Below are 23,773 nucleotides of genomic sequence, written 5' to 3' on the forward strand. Positions count from 1 at the left end.
ATGGGACAAAGTACTCATTGACATCGTCAATGGGGAAAGGATGCACCACGAACCAAGGTTGAAGTGGGTTACAGATGTCGACGTTATATATGCTCCAATGAACTGGAAATCTAAGCATTGGGTAGGAGTGGGCATAAATCTTATAAAGAGACATGTTTCCATTTACGATCCTTTGATGACCTCCTCCAGAGAAACTCTTGCAATGTCCCGGATCAAGCCGGTGTGTGAGATGATACCGTACCTACTTCAGAGGGTTATCGATGTCAATTACCCTCTCGATCCATTTACCGCTGAAAGGGTTAGCCAAGTAGGACAAAACTTGAGGACGGGAGATTGTGGACCTTTTACTATGAAGTTTTTAGAACTGTTGAGCATGGGCAAACCGATGACTGATTGCTTGAAGATCACCGACAACAATATTGACAATTTCCGAAAGAAGTTCGCGATGGACGTCTACGAAGCTGCTATTGGTCCGATAAATTAAGTAGCGAATAAACATTCTTCATGGTTGTACTTATTACTTTCACGCAGGTGGTCCATATGATCCGTAACAGTCTGTCAGGATGATTATGGTTCGCTGAATTTGAATACAATTTAATCACATCACGCTCATAATATCATAGGATTGCCAGTAGGGACAAGTTAGTGTGCTCAAAATGGATAGAAACTAAGCACCAACCATGGACCTAAAAATCAAGTCTATAACGTTAGAAAATCGATTGTACGTACACTGATGAATATACGTACGTGTGTACACAGACCATAAATATACGTACGTGTGTACACAGACCATAATAAGGCCGTTACTTAGTTGATGGTACGTACACATATGAATATACGTACGTGTGTACACAGACCATAATAAGGCCGTTACTTAGCTGATGGTACGTACACATCTGATAAAGGCCTAACATATACTAATACTGGTTAGAAAGACGTCATAATGATACATATCTAGACCCTCCAATATACAAAAAACACTACACCTGAAGAGGGTTTACAAACAACCGATAGGAGCTATGTGAGTGACCAGACCTCGGAAAATCTAAGAACGACATCCTCAAATCCCACATGTTACCAAAAAAATGACCAAACACGCATCTTCTATTAGCAACACGCGTAAAACCAATCTTCAATTTTGCAAAATCATACTGCTCCGGTAATGTACATGGAACCTCTTCAACTTTTTGATCCCGAGTTGAACTCAGCTTCCGGATAATCTACTGTCTCCGACGTAGCATCTAGTTGGAGAAAGCAGTCTCGGTCTGGGACCTCATCAAACACGTCTGCAGCAAGTTTCATCCTAATAGAAGGCATGGCCGCATCACATAGGCCTGTGTAATTTACTCCAAGAGCTATACACTCTAAGCACTTCAACGTGTACACACCACAGTCACCTTGTTGATAGTTCTGTGGGAGTGTTTTCACCCGGTAGTAACTAAATGCCGCCGCCCCGATATGCTCATCTTTGTACCTCCGGTTATATGCTTGTATCAAGCGTGGGATCATTTTTGCGAACGGTTTGCACTTCTTTTGTAGACTCTCGTCGGTTCTACCGCTGTTTATGCTATCGTAAACTCTTAGCCTCCGCTGGACTAAGTCAGCTTCGATGGCTACCCAATGGTTGTTATCGAGGTTGTATGGGAAGAGCAGGGTGTCTACATCGTCAACCCACACCTTGTTTGTCATTCCGTATTTTGGCAGCCTTCCCACGTACGTCTCAAAATAACCTTCTCCAAAAACCCATTGATTAGAGGCTTCCATTTTAGGGAATTCGAATGCCCACATACTAACAAACAAAGGATCGAGAAAAGCAATACGATCTGTTTTATATGGGGATGGCGTTTGCGTCCCCCTAATACGGAACATATGCATACATGTAACCATGTGCTGCAACACGAGTGACATCTATCAGGCATTAGTATACCATAGTTAACTGCGTCAAATGTTATGCTACGAAGCTTACCGCATCCCATAACCAGCCGAATGTTGTAGTTGGCCACAATTGTTTAGGGGTCAGGAGGCGAAAATAAAATTCGGCATTTCCAGTGCAAGGTACTTTAGCCCTGAATACCAAAATTAACAAATCAGTTATAGATCGTAGTCCTCAAATCCGAATATAGACACTAATTATATACAACTCTAAATGAAGACTTACAAATCATCAGTTAGGAAGGACATCAGCTTTGCAATTTTCTCAGGACTTGCCTCACTAAAAGGATCGTACACTGCGGGAGATAGGACTACAATGTGGCTTTCACGTCGGGTCATTAATGCAGCTCGCATTGATTCGTCATTAGGGTTTAACCCTATGTTGGTGCCCACTGGATCTACTAATAGAAGATCAAGCTCTCTTGATGGAGGAAACACCTTTTGTAACAAATATGCAAAATACCTGGCTTTCTCCTTATCTTTCACTGTATGAGACGATGCAGGACTGCTGGTCCCCTTGGTTAAATCCACAACAGATTCGCACTTTCGATCCGACGAGCCAGGGTTACCACCACTTACCGGATGGATAACATTAATAGGAACGGGTTGAGCACCTGCTCCATCAACTTTGTCATTATACTTTGCTCTTTTATCGCCTTCCTCTGTCTCCCAACTCTGTACTCTTTTGACACGCTGTACACTGTCTACCATCTGCTTTGGAATTCGCTCTACACTGTCCTCTGGTTCGATTTTAATACTCCCAGACCACATGACCTTATCCTTAATGGCTAACGGATTCCTAACACAACTAGCAACTTTATAACCATCCTTGTCCGAATGCTTTATCTGATATAGCCATGACTTGAAACAAAAGACATGTATTTGACGTTATATACAAGACATTTGAAATATAATATGACGCTGTTAAACTAGAGACAAAGTATACAAATTGCTAAATTGTGTGTACGAAAAAAATCATATATCAAAATAATTACAAAATTATACAACTTCACAAAACTGAAATTGATATTGTTTCCTCGAATAGATAAATACAAAGACTTCATACTGAACAATAGATATATAATAACAATTTTATCAATACGGTACGCAGATCATACCTCCTCTATTTTTTGTTCGTCATTTCTTAATGTAAGAGGTCCTTGCGTATGCGCTCCTCCATCCGTTGTGTTGATAACAACTTTCTTCAATAGTTGAACGTCACTCTCAAAGTTACCCATCCTACTCTCCATACCTTGAAGTTTGAACACAACTTCCGCTATTGCTCTAGAAAACGATATCTGAATATTATCCATTTTCGCCCCTAGTGTTTCAACCATAGTAAATAACCTTCCACTACCATCTTCACCCTGCACACCTGAATACTTATCTCCAGACGCCTTCTCTGCTGAACATTTGTCCCCAACACTTTCTTTCTGCTCCTTCGCATTATTGGGGACATTACGGATGCTGGTTGGGGCTGTTTCAAGGAAATCATCGTCACTTACCCCTGCAACATGTTGCCTCCTCTCCCTCTTCTTCGTATGTTCCCCCTTCCTTTTTTTTACACAATCCCATTCTCTTTCATCCACTTCGCCATTGATCACGTCTAACAGCAGATTATCCAGTTTCTTCTTCAAACCTTCTCCTACACCATACACACAATACTGTCCTGGCCAATCTGGATATATGAACTCCAAAGGTTTAGGTACTAAATGCTTCACCTGAAGCTGCATTTCAGATACCATAACTTTTAATAATCTATCACAAAGAAAAAATGCAGACAAATAATGTATACGTAAATTGAAGGCATACCTCCCCATTATTAAGGAGTTTGCTCCCGGATATGAAGGCTTCGATATCCTTCCTTGGCCTCCCTCCTCTCCACCTTAACAGAGGCAAATCTACACCTTCTCTTACATTCCCGTAGCTAGCCCCCAGCACCTTCACGCTCTCAAATGCCCATATCAGCAATACATGGACACATCCATGGAGGGTATAAGCATTGTTAGGTAACCCAAGGACTTTGATGGAATCAACTAAACTCTTGAATCCAACCCTACCCCATTGAAAACTCTCAAATGCTTCTTCATTCAACGCCCTTTTAGCGTATTCCAGAGGAATCCGACTGTTCCTTGATAAACCAAGCACTCCAACATGAACAAGATACAACCGAGCTATCTGCGTCTTCATTTCATCAGACCACCCACGGCAGCTTCTCAAACCCTCAACTAGCTCCTCCCAGTTGGGTCCATTAAAAGCTTTCACCTTTAAAGCCGCCCATAAAGGTGTATGATCGACTTCAAACTCTGTTTCATCAATCTTCTCACAATTCAAACCACTAATTTCTTCATATTCATATAGAGAGAACCTCAGCGGCTTTCCTCCAACCAAAAACCATACCTCCGAAGGAATGTTTATTGCCAATTGATTGGATAATAGATAATGGATGGTCTTCCCACAAAACAGGTAGTCAGATTCGGCTAGATCCAATAGAACTCCCAGCTGCGAATTCTTTCTTATTTTGTCATACACCTCATCACCAACAAAGCCTTTCAAACCACCAAGATTGGACAAACTACAATCGTGGTGCATGCTTCTCATCGGCAGTGGAAAATTACCAACCCCATACAACCTACTTGGATACCTCTTGCTTGACCCCATATCTACGACAGAAGCTTTAGTTTAGTTATTAATTCAATATCACAAAACATTTGTTGCTTAGATTAGCAATGAAGCAACATGAAGTCACACAAATATCTTCCGAAAAACAGAGCTCAACAACATACAGAAAACTAACATACAATATACAAGGCCTACTATGTAATACTCGGGTATAAGAAAACAGTAAGCAATAGAGACTAAACCACGATATAGAAATTTACCTCTGAGCAAATCGCTTTATTTCCCTCCTCCTCTACTTCAAACCACCTCGCCGTCAACTCGCCGTCAGTGGTCCTCCAGCCAAACGTCCTCCACACAGATTCTTTTCACGCCGCAAGCTATCTAAAAATAGCTGATCTCAACCCAACAATCGTAAGACAAACAACACAAAGATTCAAGGGATCGACTTAGGTTTATGATCTTTTTATTTTCCCCTTTTAAGATCTTCGTTTTAAAAGAGAATGGCATAAATCGTAATAAAACACACAACTCAGATATAGAAGTAATTTGCAAACTTTTATGTGTTATTCTAGTAAGACAGAAATCTCAACGTGTTAGTCTAGTAATAAACCTACTTCTATGCAATATTCTAGGTAATTTCCCTTTATTTTATTTACAAATTGTTTTGAATTATCATATAATACTTATGATTAATAAATATGTAAAAACATTTCTGCATATGTGTGATTTGAATTTTTAAAATCAAAGATGTAATACTCAATCTATGAAGAAAAAATGTGTATTTAATTTTTTCATATTGGCAGATTGGTAGAACTAAATTTATGTAGCTGATAAATTCATAAATTTTATTTACTCACAATTACAATATTATTATTACTACTTCAAAATATTTCACAAAATAATGATGCAAATAATATAAACAAGCAATATAAAATTGTATTATACATCAAACAAATTAAAAACTATAATATTCTAAAATAATTAGTATTTAAAAAGATATATATATATATATATATATATAGATTTACCAAACAATTATAATATTAAAAATAAATATTATCTTAAACAAAATAATTTTTTTTAAAAAATATAACAATAAGTTTATTATTATTATTAGAAAAGACATTGATAAATATAAATATAAATATAAATGCAATGACTGCAGTACAGCTCTACATGTTGATTGTCTATTTGGAAAAGACATGTACATGAAACCTAGTGAAACAGAAAAGGTCTCTTTTCACCACTACTCAGTTAAAGATAAAAATCTCGAATTGATAGATGTTCGGGTTATTCTCAACAGTTCCCTCTCCAGACCAATTTGCAAGAGATGTAAGCGCCATTGTCCATTCCCAGTGTTTATCATAGGGTCCAAAGCCATATATTGTTGTGTGGATTGTATTTGACATCCGACTGGTGACTTATCACCCCAATTTTATTTATTATTAATTTTTTTCATGTTAATTTGAAATATTTGACATTTTTGGCTATGTTGTCTCTCTTTTTTTTTTTTCTTTTTTTTTGGAAAATGTTGTTTTTCTTTAATTTCAATTGTGAGATGTAACTTTCTTTTCTTTAAAGGAAAGAAAAATGTTTATGTAATTTTATATTTTCATTTACGTGTTTTTTATAGCCAAAATCAACTAATTATCGAAGAAAAAAATCGCTGTATTTAATTAAATTACATGAATCAATGTCAAATTGAACCGTTTGACTATCAAAACCACGAGCATTCCTTATTCTTACCTTGGGACACATATATATATATATATATATATATATATCCTACTATATTAATTGAGAAGTATAAATATGAAACTAACCTTAAAAAGTGTAAAAATTTACATTCAAATGCTCTTTAAAATATTTAATAAAAATTAATTACTTAATTTAATGAAGATAATAAATACTTTGACCAAATATAAACAATATATCAGAATTTTCTAATAAAATCTTTTAAATAATTATTAATTTTCAAAAAAAAAATATTATGGACTAATTAATTATGGACGAAAATTATTATTTATTTTTTTAAATATATAACCAATCAGAATTTTTAAAACTAAGATTTTATATCCAAGTAGATAATATGATTATTTTTAATGACTAGATTTGGAAGATTTTGTTAAGATTTTAAATTATGGTTCTCCTATCACCTTTCTTTAATTTTATTTACAAATTATTTTGAATTATCATATAATACTTATGATTAATAAATATGTAAAAAAATTTATGCATATGTTATGATTAGAATTTTTAAAATCAAAGATATATTACTCAATCTATGAAAAAAAAATATGTATTTTAATTTTACACATTGGCGGATTGGTAAAACTAAATTTATGTGCCTGATAAATTTATAAATTTTATTTACTCATAATTACAATATTATAATTACTACCTCAAAATATTTCACAAAATAATGATGCAAATAATGCAAACAAGCAATATAAAACTGTATTATACATCAAACAAACTAAAAACTATAATATTCTAAAATAATTAGTATTCAAAAATATATATATATATATAGATTTACTGAACAATTACAATATTAAAAATAAATACTATCTCAAATAAAATATATTTTTTAAAAGAAATATAACAATAAGTTTATTATTATTGTATTATTATTTTTAGAAAATATATTGATCCGTGCTGTACAGCACAGGATATCTCCTAGTATATATGTATAGAAAAAGACACAATGTCAAATATGCAAATTTTAAGTTCAGATTCAAATTAATTTGCACGGAACGCAATTCTTCTATATGTTTTTGTTGTGTTACTTTCCCATACAAGGTAATGTATATAAGTTTATACACCTATTAACACCCTTAACATTTTTCCAGAATGTAGGCGGCCACTTCTTTTTCTCCTGCTGAAGCACGGCTCTGACCAGAACCATTTATCACATTTGAGATACATATTGCATCAAGCTTCCACTACTATAAATAACCTGTGCCAGGTTGCCAACTTTTTAAACAAGATAAAAGTTTAATACACTACAAGAAAAATGAGCTTCGGTAGCACACGGATAATGCTACTAAAGGGTTTTCGTAGCGCATTTGAAAACGCTGTATAATGAGGAGCTATAGTAGACCCCCTCCCCTACCACAGCAGTTTTTACGCGCTATGGTAGATTGACCTATTATAGCGCTAATACTCCGCTATTTTATATTAGTAACTAGCACTCAGTTTGTGCTATTATGTTTGTTTTTATAGCAAACATTTTGTGCTGTGTAACTTGTAATGATAACACATTATATGTGCTGGTGGATATTGTTTCCTGACATTATAGTTCTCGAATTTTACACTATAGTAGCACAAAATACTTGCTATAGGAAAGCGTTATATAGCGGTTTCCCTTTGCTATACCATCATTTACAATAGCATTTATCAATTGCGGTTTAATAATGTAATCCAGCATTTTCTCGTGCTATAATATAAGATTTCTTGGCTTTTATTTTGTACTATGTAATATTTATCATGACACTGAGAAAATTCTGTTTATATTCCAATTTGGATCTATATTTAACCTATATTGCATATATATTGAGTTGCATAATAATTTGTTATTTGAAACATTGAATTGCACAAAATGTAATTAGTTTTAATTTATGAAAGACAATGACTCATAAAATATCATATTACATAAAGTTAACTTGACAAAATGTAAACATCACATGAACTAAAAGAACATGAACTCGCTCTAAGAGTGATTACCATGCCATTATTATTTAAAGAGTCTTGCGGTTTGAGGACTCTCCTTTTTCTACTTTTGGGCGTTTATTACCAGTGTTGTTGCGTGTATCATGTTGCATGTTTTTCCAAACTTGCTTGTACAGTGGATCAATGTCTTCTTCCTCTAGTTCGATGCGTATTAAGTAGCCTAGGTGAGCACAGGACCTTCTAAACTCTAGCTTTGTTATCTCCTTCAGTTCATCATCCGCATCAGTTTGTTGATCGTTGATTGCTTGCTGTTGTGTCTGTTGTCTGAGTGTTGGTACAACGTTCTTAGCGGGGAGGCCGCATATGAGTCTTTTACCTTCCATTTAAGTAACAGTTTCTGCAGAACCAAATATGATATTGTTTAGATATGTTTGTTTTTAATCAACAACCACAACAAGCAAAAGAAAACAATATAACAAGATCCGAAACCTGAAAATGAATAGATCTATCAACAAGAATCTGCAAAACACCATCTACATTCTCAACAGACAAAATATTAACAAGATCCTGTTTTTTTTATTTCTTAAATCTAATAATAATGACTATCAGTGTTGGATTCTATTGAATATCTGCAAAAAACCTAATTCCAAACTGAAGAAGTAACTAATCAATGTTGTAATACTCATTGTCTTAAGGCAGATCTACTTCATCAAACAATAAATGAAAATCTATTAAGATTATTGAAACCAAAAACTATTAAGATTCAATTAGCCATCTCTGACAGAGGAATCGAGAAAGCAAAATAGCGACAACAAAAAACAAAGAATCAGGGGATTCGAGAAACAAGCAATAGAAAGAGATAATAAAACCTTTAGATTCGGCGATGATTTTATGTTGTGTTTGGCGATGGTGAAAGAGATGATATGAGTTCCTCTTTAGATTCAATCTGTGTTTTTTTTGGTGTTTGGCGATGGTGAAAGAAGGTTCGAGATTGAGTTTATTGGGTTTCCTTCGAGAAAAGTAGATATCGAGATGATTAAAAGTTATTAAAAAAAGAGCTGATTATTGACCGTTAGATGTATTCTAATCAACGGTAGATATGAATAATTTGGTGATCCACACCTTAACCAATTAGCCAATGAGATAATTGTTTCACGATTTGTATGTTATTAGTATAGTATTTTGTTATTTTTCTTTGTATTAATTTTGGAATATGGTGTAACAATTAAATAAAAATTAATGTTTCATATGGTAAAGCTAGTTTAATTGAAAATTTAAAATTATATATTTACATTGTTAATTTGTGTAGAATGCTTTCAAGTAAGAGATTTAGGGTATAGGTTTTTAGGGTATAAGGTTTGGGGTCTATATCTTATATTACTATATGATATAAAGATTTATTTATAATACTAACTAATATTAATAATTCATAATTATGTACAAATATACATAAAATTATATTTTACATTGTTAATTTCATGTTTCATATATTGGTGTATAATGCTTTCAACTAAGAGATTTAGGGTAAAGGGTTTAGGGTATAGGGTTTGAGGTTTATATCTTATATTACTATATATATGATATAAATATTTCTTTTTAATGTTAATTAATATTAATAATTCATAATTGTGTCATCAATATTTATTTATTGTTAATATTTGTTTTCCTTATTTTTTAATTTTTTCAAAAACTATTTGGTTTATTTATCTATTGATGTTAATTTTGTATGTATCCAAATTATTATCCCTAACTAATAATATAACTAACGTTTTAAAAATTGGCTTTTTTCTTGAACAACCTAAATGGCTTATTATCTTTATATATATATATATTTTTAAATATATCTCAAACTTGTTAAAAAGAAACATTAAATAACTTGTCCCATTAAATTAATATCTGAAACATATAAATTATGATTCAACCTTATAATCCAAAAATAAAAACAAAGGGACAAAGACTAGTGTATGACACAAAAGAACAGAAAGTACAGTAAAACCTCTATAAATTAATAAACATTATAAATTTTGCTAGTCCCTAGTCGGGACAGTGTAAAAATTAACAAAATTCGATAAGATAATAAGATAATAATTTTTTTGAAATCCCTATGTAATATATGGTCCCAATAATATCATAAATTAATAATCATGTAAATTTACATAATATATATATATATATTCTGATATAGTAAACTATGTTTCTCTTAAACCTCATATATATAAAACAATTGTTATGTTGTATCTTCAAACTATAATGATATAAAAAATATTCTATAACATTTCATAAAACAGCTAAAACTTTTTAAAATTTTCAATTACTAAATATGCATCATTTACATTTTCATAGTTTGATAGACTATTAAAATACGAGAATTGATATTCTTATTCATAAATTTGAATATTTATGTCATATATATAAGTGAATTTGTCTATAATATTTGTAATTCATTGTCAATAATATTTTTTTAATTATTTCACATTCAATTCCAATACCATAAAATTTACAACATCCAAAATTAATCTTGTTTTGCAAAAATTGTCTCAATTCATAACTTTTTAAAAATTAAAAAATTAAAAATATACCTATAAATTAATAATTATTAATTTACACTATAAAATAATAATTATAAATTTATAAATAAATTAATAAAATATCTTGGTCTCAACATTATTAATTTATAGAGGTTTTACTGTACTTATGTCTTTCAACTACAAAACACGTTTCCCAATCTGAAACATCAATTATCCTCATTAATTTATTCCTGCTGAAAAAAAAAAAATAGTCAATAGTTGTTATTGTCATCATATTTTGCACACATGTAAAATTAAAGTATATACCCACCATTACAATTTTATCTTCTGGCCAGGCAAGATAAGATCCATGTGCATCTTTCATATATTCGATTTCAGGAGTTTGCCTTCAAACTGCAGCATCTTTAACAATCACAATATCCACCCATACTCAACAAGCATTAGGCCCCAATTTAACGTGATGTACATGTTGATCAGGATTACTAGACGACCAACGTCCTTCAGCAACAACGCGATTCTCTCCGGATATATCCATCAACTTGCATTTTTGATTTTCTTTGAATGCAAGACGCTTCAAGAACAACCAGCCAAAAATATATAAAGAAATCAACCTCAAGCAAAAAAAATAAAACCAGTTCAGCAATTATGTCTTAAGTTATTAAAAACATGTACCTTTGATTTGCGACAAGGAGATGCCTCTGTCAGAGATGGCTTCAAGAACAACAAGCAAAAAATAATTTCAGAAAGCAGCAACCAACAAAAAATAAATCCATACAACAAGAACAACCACAACCAATTATGTACCTGTGATTTTTGACGAGGAGATTCCCTTGTCAGAGATGGTTTTGTTTTGAATAAAGGTTTCTTCAAAGGAGCTTTTGGAGTTTCTGGAGACTTGTCTTTCTGATAACTTGGACTTGCTGTCGAAGATACAGGAAGATTAAGAGATTTAGCAATTACAGGGGACATCTCATTATGAGATCTTATGCTTCCTCCCTTAGATGTAGATTTCTGAAGAACAGGGGATTCATTCGATGTTGTCTCAATCACAACTCTATTTACAGGCCATGAAATAAAACAGTTTAAAGAATCCTGCAAAGTTCTCATCTCGGCTGTAGGCCTCCATAGCCACTTCCAGGCCATGATATAAAACAGTTTAAAGAATCCTGCAAAGTTCTCATCTCGGCTGTAGGCCTCCATAGTATTTGATAAATTTTATGACCAGTCAGAATCCTACCTCTTCTTCCATGCTCAGCTTTACCATCAGACCATGCTTTCTTTCGTCTATAAACATGGTTGGGTGACCGAGACTTCTGGTGAGACATGTACACGTGCTTTCTACAATTACTCAACCACAAACTATTTGTGTGCTTCCCGCAAACAGGACAACCCATTATGTCTTTAACTTTGCAGCCTGCTAGATTTTCATATGCCGGAAAATCCTGAATGGTCCACAGAAGCATTGCTCTTAAAGTGAATGTAGAGCGACTGAATGCATCATACGTTACCTCTCCCTTCTCCCGCAGATGGTTTAGATCCTCTATAAGAGGTTCTAAATACACATTTATACTGTTTCCTGGTTGAGTTGGTCCAGGAATCAGCAATGTCAACATGATGTTCTCCTCTTTCATACACTTGCCAGGTGGCATGTTGTAATTGACTAGCAAAACATGTCATGCACTATAGTTAACATTTTTCATGTTGAAAGGATTAAACTCATCTGTGGAGAGTCCAAGCCTAATGCTCCTTTCTTCTGCAGAAAATGACAGATACTTTTCATTCATTTGATCCCACGTCACTGAATCTACCGGATGACGCATTTTTCCATCTGTGCTCTTATTACTGAAATACCACCGTAAGTCTTTCGCCGTGTCCTCTAACCTGAACATCCTCTTGAGACGTGGAATTATCGGAAAGTACCTAAGTACTTTCTGTGGAGTACCTTTCTTCACCTCACCAGTTCGCTTGTTAATCTTCCATCACGAAGAATTGCATTTAGGACAAGTGTCGAGCTCCTCGTACTGATTTCTAAATAGACAACAGTCATTCACACAAGCGTGTCTCTTCTCATAACCCATATCAAAAGATTTGAAAAATTTCTTCACCTCATACAAGGATGTGTGCAATACATTATCCTTGGGTAGCATCTGTTTTAAAGTCTCTAGTAGACTATCAAAACTTCTGTCAGACCAACCACTCTGAGTCTTGAACTTAAAGAGTGAAACAATCGCAGATAGCTTGCTGTAGTTTGTGCAACCTGGATACAATGGTGTTTCTGCATCAGCTAGCTTGGCTAAGAACTCATCTTCTACCTTATCATCCCTTCAGCAACATCAATTAAATCACCCTAACTAACCAGCTCTTCATCCATAAACTCAGCAGCTTTGAACAAACCTAAGATATCTCTTGGTTCCACTGGCTTGTGTTCTTTCTACACTCAGTCCCTGATTTCACTTCTCCATGATGAAACCAGTCATCCCTCGACTTGTAACTCCAACCCATTCCCCTTGTTACAAGATGATCAACAACATCAGCGGCTGAGTGGCGATATACGTTGCGACAGTCAATACACGGGCAAATAATAATTGCATTGTCTCCTAAACCTGCAGCCACAGACCTCACAAAATCCCAAGCACCTTTCTCATAACCAGGATCAGTTATGCAATGAAGTAAAATAAAAGCAAAAAACCAAAAGAAAAAAACGAATTACAAACTTTAAAAAAACTTTAACATATCAATTAAACCAATAAACTCAACTATACAAAACGTTTTCACATACCTGTTAAGATGAACCCATATCTTTTCCATAACCATTATATGTCCTTACCCATAAAGAAAACAAAACAAACACATAAAAATAACACAAACACCAAACAAATACCAAACAAACACTAAACAAACACCAAACAAACATATTCACACATTCAGCAACAATTTATTAAAACGAAATATCAAACAACCAATTCATTCAACTCTTAAACAAATGCATCAAATATCAGTTTCATTGTGAGAACTAGCCTCTGTGTTCTGATGCAAGCAGGCAGAAGATCCGGCTGATGAGATGTGATTACCTGACAAAATTTAAATCGGTCAAAATTTAAATCAGAGTACATATAATGGTCAAAATTAAAACCAGAGTACATAGTAAAGAACTGAAATACATTAATTGAATGCCTTATACCTTTCAGGTGCATGAGATCAGCTGAATTCGAATCTACTGAGATCGGCTGAGCTATTGAGACAGAGACAGAGGCAGAGAGAGACAGAAGCGGAGAGAGACCGAGGCAGAGAGAAACTGAGACAGAGAGCGACAGAGACACAGAGAGCGACAGAGACAAAGCGATGGATACCGGAAAGATAGACAGATCTAGATAACGGATATAGCTACACAGAGACTGTTAGAGATTTTGGTGCTGAGAATCAAAATCTTGTCAATGAGAATCGAGATTTGATGGAATGGGTATTGAGATTTGAGGAAAGGAATCAAAAACTTTGAGATTGAGATAAGAGATCTGAAAATTTTAGAGAATCTGAAAAGTTTTTGTTTTCTAGATTTTTTTTTTGGGCTAAGTGTAAAAGACAGTCTTTAATTTTTGGTCATCAGGGGGATGCGGGGGCGTCTCTAGTGATGGATTTTGAGGTTGACAACGATGATCTTCTTGAGGATGGTGAGTTTGGTGATACTGATAAGGGCGACCACAAAGTTGTTCAGGATAAGGTAGATTCTCCAGTCCAGGGAGCTGAGTCACATCCTAGTCACGGATCTGAATTTCCAAGGTGATCAAGGGTCGGAGCCTCAGGATGAGTCTGGAAGTGGTCCACAAGGTAAAAGTTTTAATTCTAATTCGATGGATTTAGCTGTGGGGGTTGTTAATAGTGCCTTGGCAGCTTTTACATTTAGTGATACAAGTGGTCATAAAGGGAGGACATTTAGTTCTTACGGTAGAAAGAGTGCGAGTAGTATTAGGATAGCTCCTGTGGTTTTGGCTTCTCCAGGGAAACGCTTACTTGCTAAGTCTTTGTCTAAACCTGCAGGTGATGGACACAAACAGAAGCAGATGGGGAAACCGGGTAATAATAAAGTGGACGGCAAACCTTCGGATGGGGGTCGTCCAAACAAGAAAGGGATGGGGGCTCTCCCGAAACCGCCGGCTCGAACGTGAAGATTTTGAGTTGGAACTGTCAGGGCATTGGGGTGGATCTGACAGAAGGATATTTGGGAGATTTGTGGAAGCAGCATAAGCCAGACATTTTATTTTTATCAGAAACTAAAAAATGTTTTTCCTATTGACAAAAATTTCAGAAGAAGTTTGGTTATAATAATGTGTATACAGTTGACCCCTTGGTTCTAGGGGTGGGTTAGCTTTATTTTTCATGGATGAAATAAAATTATCTATTTTATACGAGAGTGATCGTATAATTGATGCACAAGCGTGTTTTGGTCAACATTTAGTTTTTTTGTCTTTCGTCTATGGGGATCCTGTCCCGCAAAATCGGGTTAAGGTGTGGGAAAAGTTAATGGATATTGGTTCTTTTCGAATTGATCCTTCGTTTATGATTGGTGATTTTAATGAATTAGTTGGTAATCATGAGAAAAGGGGTGGCGCTATGCGCCCAGTGTCATCTTTTGTGCCTTTTAATTCAATGATTAATCATTGTGGTATGCTGGAGTTCCCGTGCTATGGGGAACAGTTGTCATGGCGAGGTAATCGATGTAATAATCAGGTGGTTTGGTGTCGACTAGACCGCGCATTAGGAAATGAGGATTGGCATAGTTTCTTCCCCAATTTGAAGGTAGATTATTTGGAGATGGTTGGTTCTGACCATTGTCCCATTTTGGCAACCTGTCTTAGAACAATTTCACGACGGAATAGGCAGTTTCGTTTTGATAAACGATGATTGGGGAAGGATGGTTTACTAGGAGCGGTAGAGTCAGGGTGGGCCCGCACGAATAATTTTCGGATACCGGCTTTCGTGGATAAGATCAGGAATTGCATAAATTCGATTTCGTGGTGGCGAAAGAATAATGTGACGTCTGGTCCATCTCTTATTTCTTCCCTTAAGATAGCTTTACAGGAGGCTAAGATGGATGACTCGATCTCTCAGGAAGAAATTAGGGAAGTTGAGAGAAAACTAAAAGAGGCTTATAGGGATGAGGAAATATATTGGCAACAAAAGAGTAGCAAACTCTGGCTACGAGTGGGAGACAAAAATACAAAATATTTTCATGCATCGACCAAGCAGAGGAGGGTACGGAATAAGATTGTTGGTTTATATGGTCCGAACAATGTATGGGACGATACGCCCTTGGGAATGGAGAGGATTGCCTCAAATTATTTTGAGGAGCTTTTTAAAAGTTCTGATGTAAGCAGTATTTCAGATATACTTCAGGAGATTTCACCTATCATTACGGATAGTATGAACCAAAGTTTAACTAGGAAAATTACGGAGTCGGAGGTTCGGAAGGCATTATTTGCTATGCACCCAGAGAAATCTCCAGGTCCTGACGGTATGACGGCCCTATTCTTTCAACGATTCTGGTTTTCTTTAAAAGGGGATCTGGTGACTTTGGTTAAAGAATTTTTTTTGAACAGGTGGTTTTGATCCTCGCCTTAATGAGACTAATATTTGTCTCATCCCTAAGGTGGATCGACCACAACGTATGACGGAATTTCGGCCGATTAGTCTATGTAATGTGAGTTATAAGATTATTTCAAAAGTGTTATGTTTCAGGCTTAAGCGGTTCTTACCGTCCCTGGTTTCAGAAACACAATTGGCTTTTGTTTCTGGGCGGCTGATTACAGATAATATTTTAGTTGCGCAGGAAATGTTCCATGGGTTAAATACTAATCAACAATGTAAGTCAGATTTTCTGGCATTCAAAACGGATATGAGCAAAGCGTACGACCGTGTAAAATGGGATTTTCTAGAAGCGGTTATGATTAAATTAGGATTGATAGACGGTGGATTACTTGGATTATGTGGTGTGTTTCTTCGGTATCGTATCAAGTTCTTTTAAATGGTCAACCTCGGGGTTCCATTTTACCAAAGAGGGGATTACGTCAGGGTGATCCTCTTTCTCCCTATTTGTTTATTCTCTATACAGAGGTTCTAATAGCGAATTTTAAAAAGGCTGAACGCGAAAAGAAACTTACCGGAATATCGATTGCTCGAGATTGTCCGTCGATCTCGCATTTATTGTTCGCTGATGATAGTCTGTTCTTTTGTAAGGCAGAGGAGTCTGAATGTAAGGTGGTAATGGATATTATAGGTAATTACGGGAAAGCGTCGGGACAAGAGGTGAATTTAGAGAAATCTTCTATCATGTTTGGTAAGAAAGTTCCGCCGGATGTAAGATCTCGGATAAAAACAGTAATTGGTATTTCCAGTGAGGGAGGTATGGGTTCTTATTTGGGAATACCTGAAAACCTTCAGGGTTCGAGGACTAACGTTTTCAGTTATGTTAATGATCGTCTGGATGAGCGAGTTAACGGTTGGTCGGCGAAGACCTTATCGAAAGGGGGTAAAGAAATTATGATCAAGTCGGTGGCGTTAGCTCTTCCAACTCATGTTATGTCGTGCTTTAAATTGCCACAGGCATTCAACGACCAAACTTACGGGTGCCATATCAAAATTCTGGTGGAAGTCTAATGATAAGGCTAGAGGCATGCATTGGGTAGCTTGGGATAAAATGTGTGAGGACAAATGTGATGGGGGTTTGGGTCTTCGTGCTTTGGAAGAATTTAATGATGCAATGTTGGCTAAGCAGTATTGGAGACTGATTCATTACCCGAACTCTTTAATGGCTCGGGTGATGCGTGGTCGATACTTCCTGAGAAAACATCCATTACGGGCAACTAAACCATATTCTCCATCCTTTGCGTGGAGGAGTATTTTTTCCGTTAAGGGACTAGTGGAACGAGGGGCACGGTGGATAGTAGGTTCGGGTTGTGACATATTGGTATGGCGGGATCCTTGGATACCCGATCACCAGCCAAGACCAGCAAATGGTAGGGGGAGAATTCTACATCCTAATCTGAAGGTCAATCAATTAATTAATCCCCTTACGATGGATTGGCATTTGCCCATTCTAGAGGAGTATATGGATCCAGCGGATATTCCGCTTATACAGAGTTTGGCGGTTAGTAAGTCATTTCGTTCGGATAGACTGATTTGGCATTATACTAAGTCTGGTAAGTATTCCGTGAGTTCTGGTTATAGGCTAGCACGAGAATTACAGAAGGAAGCCGAATTCGGGCCAACGTGCACAGTTTTACGGGCACAAGCTTGGAAACTTGAAGTCCCCTCAAAGGTTCATCATTTTTTCTGGCAGGTGACGTCTGGTAGTCTTCCTGTAAAGGAACGGATCGCTCATCGGGGTGTACGGTGTGATGTTACGTGTCAACGGTGCGGCTCTGCGGTGGAGTCTATTAATCACGCTCTTTTTGAGTGTGTACGATCCCGTTTGGTTTGGGAGCTATCGCCGATACATCTTCCTTCGACTGGCTTTCCTTATGGATCAGTGTATTCAAATTTAGATTTCTTATATTGTAGGCCTTATCAAGCTCCGGGGGTTCGGGTATTGGATATATGTTGCCCTGGATATTATGGACAATTTGGAAAGATAGGAATAAAAAGGTTTTTCAAGGAGTTGAGGCTGAGCCAATTGATATTATAAATCAGGCATCAAACAATAAACTTTTGTGGGAGGAGGCTAAGTCCTTCTCTGTGAACTCCTTGACTCCCCAGCCAGATCCGGAGGAAAGGGTTATTTCTGTTCGTTGTCAGGTTGATGGTTCCTGGAAAGGTTCCGACCCTTTAGAGGGCTTGGGATGGTGGTATGGTACTCATGATGATAGGACGCTACTTTTGGGAGCTCGCAGTCTTCGTCGTAGTCCCTCTTCCCTTCATTCGGAGTTTAATGCCTTGCTATGGGCTATGGAGTCTCTTCGTGCGGCGGGGATTGATTGTCAGAATTTTGAGTCAGATAGCGCTGAACTGGTGGCGATGGTGCAGGCTCTGGATGACTGGCCAGCATTCTCGCATTTATTGGAAGATTTCCATTCCCTCAGATCATCTTACTCCTCCTTCACCCTGACCCAGATTCCGCGAACGTCAAACATCCGAGCAGACTGTCTTGCTCGCTCCTCTAGACCTTTAGCTTCTGAATTTTCATTTGTAAACTCTTTTGCTCCAGATTGGGCGACTAACCTTGGAGTCACTTTTTAATTTATTTTATTGTTAGGTTGAAAAAAAAAAAAAATTTGGTCATAGTATCGAGACTTTTTTTTTTGTTTGCGGGAAAAAACCCAATTAGTTTGCCTCCAAAATACACCTTTCCAGCTATAATACTGATTTTTATGTTCCCGCTAAATAAAAATATATACTAACTTTAATATAATGTTACGAAATACTTGGCATCCGATTTTGATACTTTTAGTAGCAGTTCGTAAATTTGTGCTACAGCTACCGAAGCTCATATTTCTTCTAGTGATAGCTTCCATCTTTTTTTTTAAATTTCTTGAGATAACATAATAGTGCGAGCAATAATGGATTCAAAATTCATCCACACTAATCCTTCCTCGAGGTTTTTCTCTCTAATACATTATACGTTATTACATCTTCAAACTGCATACTAATTATTGTTGTCTTTTTTTTTATATATGTTTATTGACAATGATAGATGTATATCTATATTAACATATTTTTTTACGTACATTTTGGTTTATGTCCTTTAAGTTTTACTTATTTTTTATTTTTTTTACAACATTAATTCCTAAAACAATTCCATAAATAACATTGCAGAGAAACTCAAATACTATACTTTCTTAAATTGACCAACATTTGTTACATTTATTACCATAAAATTTTAACAACATCCATACATATTCCGATTTTTCCAAAAACAACTCTACCCATTAAAGTTTTAACCCATTAAATCTCCAAAACTATTTTTATGGATGCGAGAATCTCTCAAATTTAAATGTTATACAACATATTTGTTATCCATAATTATATTAACATTAATAATTTTCCTAAACCGAAAATCCAATTCTAAAATGTCACATTAAATATGCTGAAAACCCCCCATATAATTTGGTTTATTTTTTATTTTTTGAGGAATTACAAAAAAAAAATAAAATTCTATTAATTATCATAAACTATATATATTGACATGGAAAAATTATAAACTATAAAAATATGCTAATTTGGTAAAACAATTAACATAATTAAACTTGATAAAAAACTTATTTTGATTATTTTTTTTACGCAAAAACTTATTTTTATTTTAGTGAGACGGGTTCGCATTAATCTCATATAGGGAGTTAAGTGGAATTGTTTTTTTTTTTAAACACTTTTAGATTTGTACCAGGAGATAAATGTATTTTTAGACTATACATATACCACACGGGTTAAAACTTTGAAAACACTACCAAAATTTTATACTTTGAATACTTATATCAAATGCATGTAAAATATTGTCCTGCGATGTACCGCGGGTTAAACCCTAGTTTATTATTATTTCGCAGGTGTAAGAGTCAAAGTAACGGCTTTGATGAAGAGAGTGGTAGTATATATCCTTTGTGAGTGCTCTGTGTATGAATGGAGGAGATGGATTGGAGACAAAAGCTACTCTGCCAACTCTCTTCTTCCGGTTCTTTCATCTTTTTAACTTCAAATATATCACATTCATATATATAGTTGGTTAGAAGCACCAAAAGAACTCATTACGTTAATAGTGTGTCAAGAAGTTGTAAAGTAAAAGGGAAACAAAACATATTTGTAAACCTTGGAGTCTATACTCATTTCTTTATACTCTTTGTCTCTTTCTCTTTTATTGATTATTTCAGAGAAGGATTTTATCAATGATCAAGCCGATCTTGATTAGAAACACAAAGGAAATGGTGACAAACTTGGACTTTCCCACGTGCATTAAAGTAGCTGATTTGGGGTGTTCTTCTGGGCAAAACTCGTTTATATATGGCAATGAGTGAGATCGTCAACACAATCAATGTGTTATGTCGAGAACAGAACCAATATCCGCCGGAGATAGAATGTTGTCTGAACAATCTCCCTGGTAACGATTTCAACACAACTTTCAAGTTCATAACTTTCTTCAACAAGAAGCTCACAAGCGAGGGATCATGCTTCGTTTCTGGATTCCCTGGTTTCCTTTCACTCGAGGCTCTTCCCTCGAAAGAGTCTCCATTTGGTACATTCGATTTAGAGTGTTCATTTCCTCTCTAAGGTCTTCTATAAACTTCTTTTATAATTTTTCACCTAAACACATTTAAACTTCCTTAAAACTTATACAACCAGCTTCTCTTTGCCCTGTTTTTGCTTTATGTAATTGTAAGCTAATAAAGTCCCTGTTACTATGGCCGATATCAAATCCATGTGCCTCCAAGTTGTTTATTTGGAAGGATCCCTCTTTTCTTATGATCTCCTTCACTTCTTCCTCGCTCGGATCATAAAACGGCATTTTGAAAGACTTTACCTTTGACGCACTCACAAGACCCTATGTAAATCAAATAACAAAAATATCACATATTTCAAACTATTGTGTACATATATATATATATATATATATATATTGGGGTTGAAAATTTTAAAAATTAAATATGAATACTAAATAATATGATACCTCGAAGACTAGGTCGCGGAGAGAATCAGGTAACAATGTCCACATATGACAACAATCCCTGTACGAAGGATCATCCAGAATGTTTCTTCCCATTAATGTGAGAACCATACGTCCACTATATACCATCTCTTCAGAACGCATTTCAAGAAATGTCGTAAAATCTCTTTGGAATTGATTCAAGTAAGCCTTGTATACACTTAGGGGACTTGAACTTGTGATGTATGCATTCATCTTATTTTTCTCCAGACCGTCGGGAACCTTACAAGTTCACAATACCGTTGTTATAACTCTTTTAGTTTTAAGGAAGTTTAAATGTGTTTAGGTGAAAAATTATAAAAGAAGTTTATAGAAGACCTTAGAGAGACATAGAGCAAAAGCAGGGCAAAGAGAAGCTGGTTGTATAAGAGCGGTGATTGAAACAATGCTCGTAGCTCATTTTGGAGATGCCTTTAATATCGATGCATTGTTTAACAAGTATGCGCATCATGTTTCTCAACAAAACGACTGTAACTCTAGTTGTTTCATTAATTGGGAAATAACTATTTTGATGGCTTAAGGATTAATCTGTATGTGATGCGCACCGTACTTTCATTTCATATAAGTCAAATGTTCTCCGACCAACACTCTTTTGCTTCTTATTTATTTCAGAGGTGTTTCTCAGAATACATATTCAATGGGAACTGATATATCCTTCTTGTTTTGTTTGCCAACAAGAATATTTGGAGTTCTTTGTTCGTTGTATGATTAACCTAACCCATACGTGAAATGCTATGAAGCCAAACCTCATAAAACCCTTGTACGTGGGGACTCGTAATTAAATGGACGGAAGTTACAAATCTTGACCATGAAGAATTTCAAACTTTCATTGTCCAAAATAGGCAAGTTGCTCTATATAAGACCATGGGCAACGGAGTATACTCGGCCCGTCCCCCGTATTTATTGGATTTAAATTTAATTGTTAAAAGCCCAGTTTCGAAAAAACGGTTCTTATTTGGGGACGTTTTTCGTCCGTCTTCTTCGCCACGTGGTGTCGTCTGATTGGTTGTCTTCTTATCTAGGGTTAAAAAAAAAAATTCATTTGCGAGACAAAACTTTCTCGAGTTCTTTCTTCTCTCTCGACGGCGACGACGAAGACGATACATCCTCGACGATTTGACGAAGCCGTTCCGTTCTTGTCACCGGAATTCCGTCCCCATATTAACGAAGCCGATCTTCTGTCGCATCCGAAGCCGGTCCGATCTTCTGTCCCGAAGCTTGTCCGGCGGTTCGATCTTCTCTCCCGAAGCGATCTTTCTCTGTCACCCGATGCTTGTCCGGCGGGTGAATCGTGCTAATTAAGGTTTGTCTTCTTCCCCCAATATTCGATTTAACCTTGATAGGCGCTGATTATCGAATTAGGGTTAGAGAATTGGGATTATCGAATTAGGGTTTTCGAATTAGGGTTTTCGAATTAGGGTTATTGAATTAGGGTTATTGAATTAGAGTTATTTTAGGGTTATTGAATTAGGGTTAATGATTTAGGTTTTGTTGCTTTGGTCTCGTTCTGTTTTTTCATGTGTTTGTTGGATCGTTTAGTCTCTGTGTGAAGATCGAGTTGTGTCTGTGTCTGTGTCTGTGTGAAGATCGAGTTGTGTCTGTGTCGTTTGTGTCTGTGTGAAGATCGAGTTGTGTCTGTGTCTCGGTCTTTCTTTTTTTTTAACATTGAGTTTGGTTAAACTTTGGTATTTTTGTCTTAATTGTTCAAGGATCAACATCTTGTGTCTCGGTCTTTTTTTTTAACATTGAGTTTGGTTAAACTTTTGTATTTTTGTCTTAATTGTTAAAGGATCAACATCTTTGTGTCATTCGTATGGTTTGTTCATAGTTTTTTTTTTAACATTGAGTTTGGTTAAACTTTTGTTTTTTTTTTCTTAATTCACAAAGTATTTTAGGTTTCTCAATTGGTAGTTGTAATGTGTACTTCTAATAAATTGTGATTGTTGTGTAGTTGGTTGTATTTAATTTTGGTGTGGTTTGTTCATAGTTTCTTGTTTAATTTTGTTAGTTGTAATGTGTACTTGTCATAAATTGTGATTAGACATTGGTTGTTTGGTCTTTAAGTTTTGCTACTTATTGCAAGTTAGCTTTTAACCCATAAATCTCTTTCATTTAGTAACCCTTTCTCACTTGTCATTCGCTTATCACTTCTCTTCTATACTCACTTCTCTTCTCTTCTCTTCTCTTCGCATTCCTTCTCTTCTATACCCGCTTCTCTTCTCTTCTTTTCTCTTCTCTTCCTATTCGTTTCTTCTTATGGATTCTACGAATCCCTTCTTTCAGTCTTCTTCTTACTTAAACTTGCTTAACAGTCAAGAAGAAGGTGGGTTAAATGAAA

The 23,773-nt window shown here is 35.5% G+C and overlaps 3 protein-coding genes across 3 annotated transcripts; 1 reads left to right on the forward strand and 2 right to left on the reverse strand.

The window, feature by feature from the left end:
* LOC104715399 lies at positions 2,297 to 4,351 on the reverse strand. The gene is made up of 4 exons (XM_010432808.1): positions 3,745 to 4,351; positions 3,051 to 3,659; positions 2,396 to 2,778; positions 2,297 to 2,309 (listed from the first exon to the last, which is right to left on the reverse strand). The coding sequence occupies exons 1-4, from the start codon at positions 4,120 to 4,122 to the stop codon at positions 2,297 to 2,299; spliced, it is 1,383 nt and encodes a 460-aa protein (XP_010431110.1). The 5' UTR covers positions 4,123 to 4,351.
* On the forward strand, positions 15,840 to 18,983 carry LOC104715400. The gene is made up of 5 exons (XM_010432809.1): positions 15,840 to 16,263; positions 16,349 to 16,414; positions 16,861 to 17,296; positions 17,352 to 18,222; positions 18,309 to 18,983. The coding sequence occupies exons 1-5, from the start codon at positions 15,840 to 15,842 to the stop codon at positions 18,981 to 18,983; spliced, it is 2,472 nt and encodes an 823-aa protein (XP_010431111.1).
* LOC104715401 (salicylate/benzoate carboxyl methyltransferase-like) lies at positions 21,046 to 21,630 on the reverse strand. The gene is made up of 2 exons (XM_010432810.1): positions 21,400 to 21,630; positions 21,046 to 21,273 (listed from the first exon to the last, which is right to left on the reverse strand). The coding sequence occupies exons 1-2, from the start codon at positions 21,628 to 21,630 to the stop codon at positions 21,046 to 21,048; spliced, it is 459 nt and encodes a 152-aa protein (XP_010431112.1).

Source organism: Camelina sativa, chromosome 9 (genome assembly GCF_000633955.1).
Source record: "Camelina sativa cultivar DH55 chromosome 9, Cs, whole genome shotgun sequence".
NCBI lineage: Eukaryota > Viridiplantae > Streptophyta > Magnoliopsida > Brassicales > Brassicaceae > Camelina > Camelina sativa.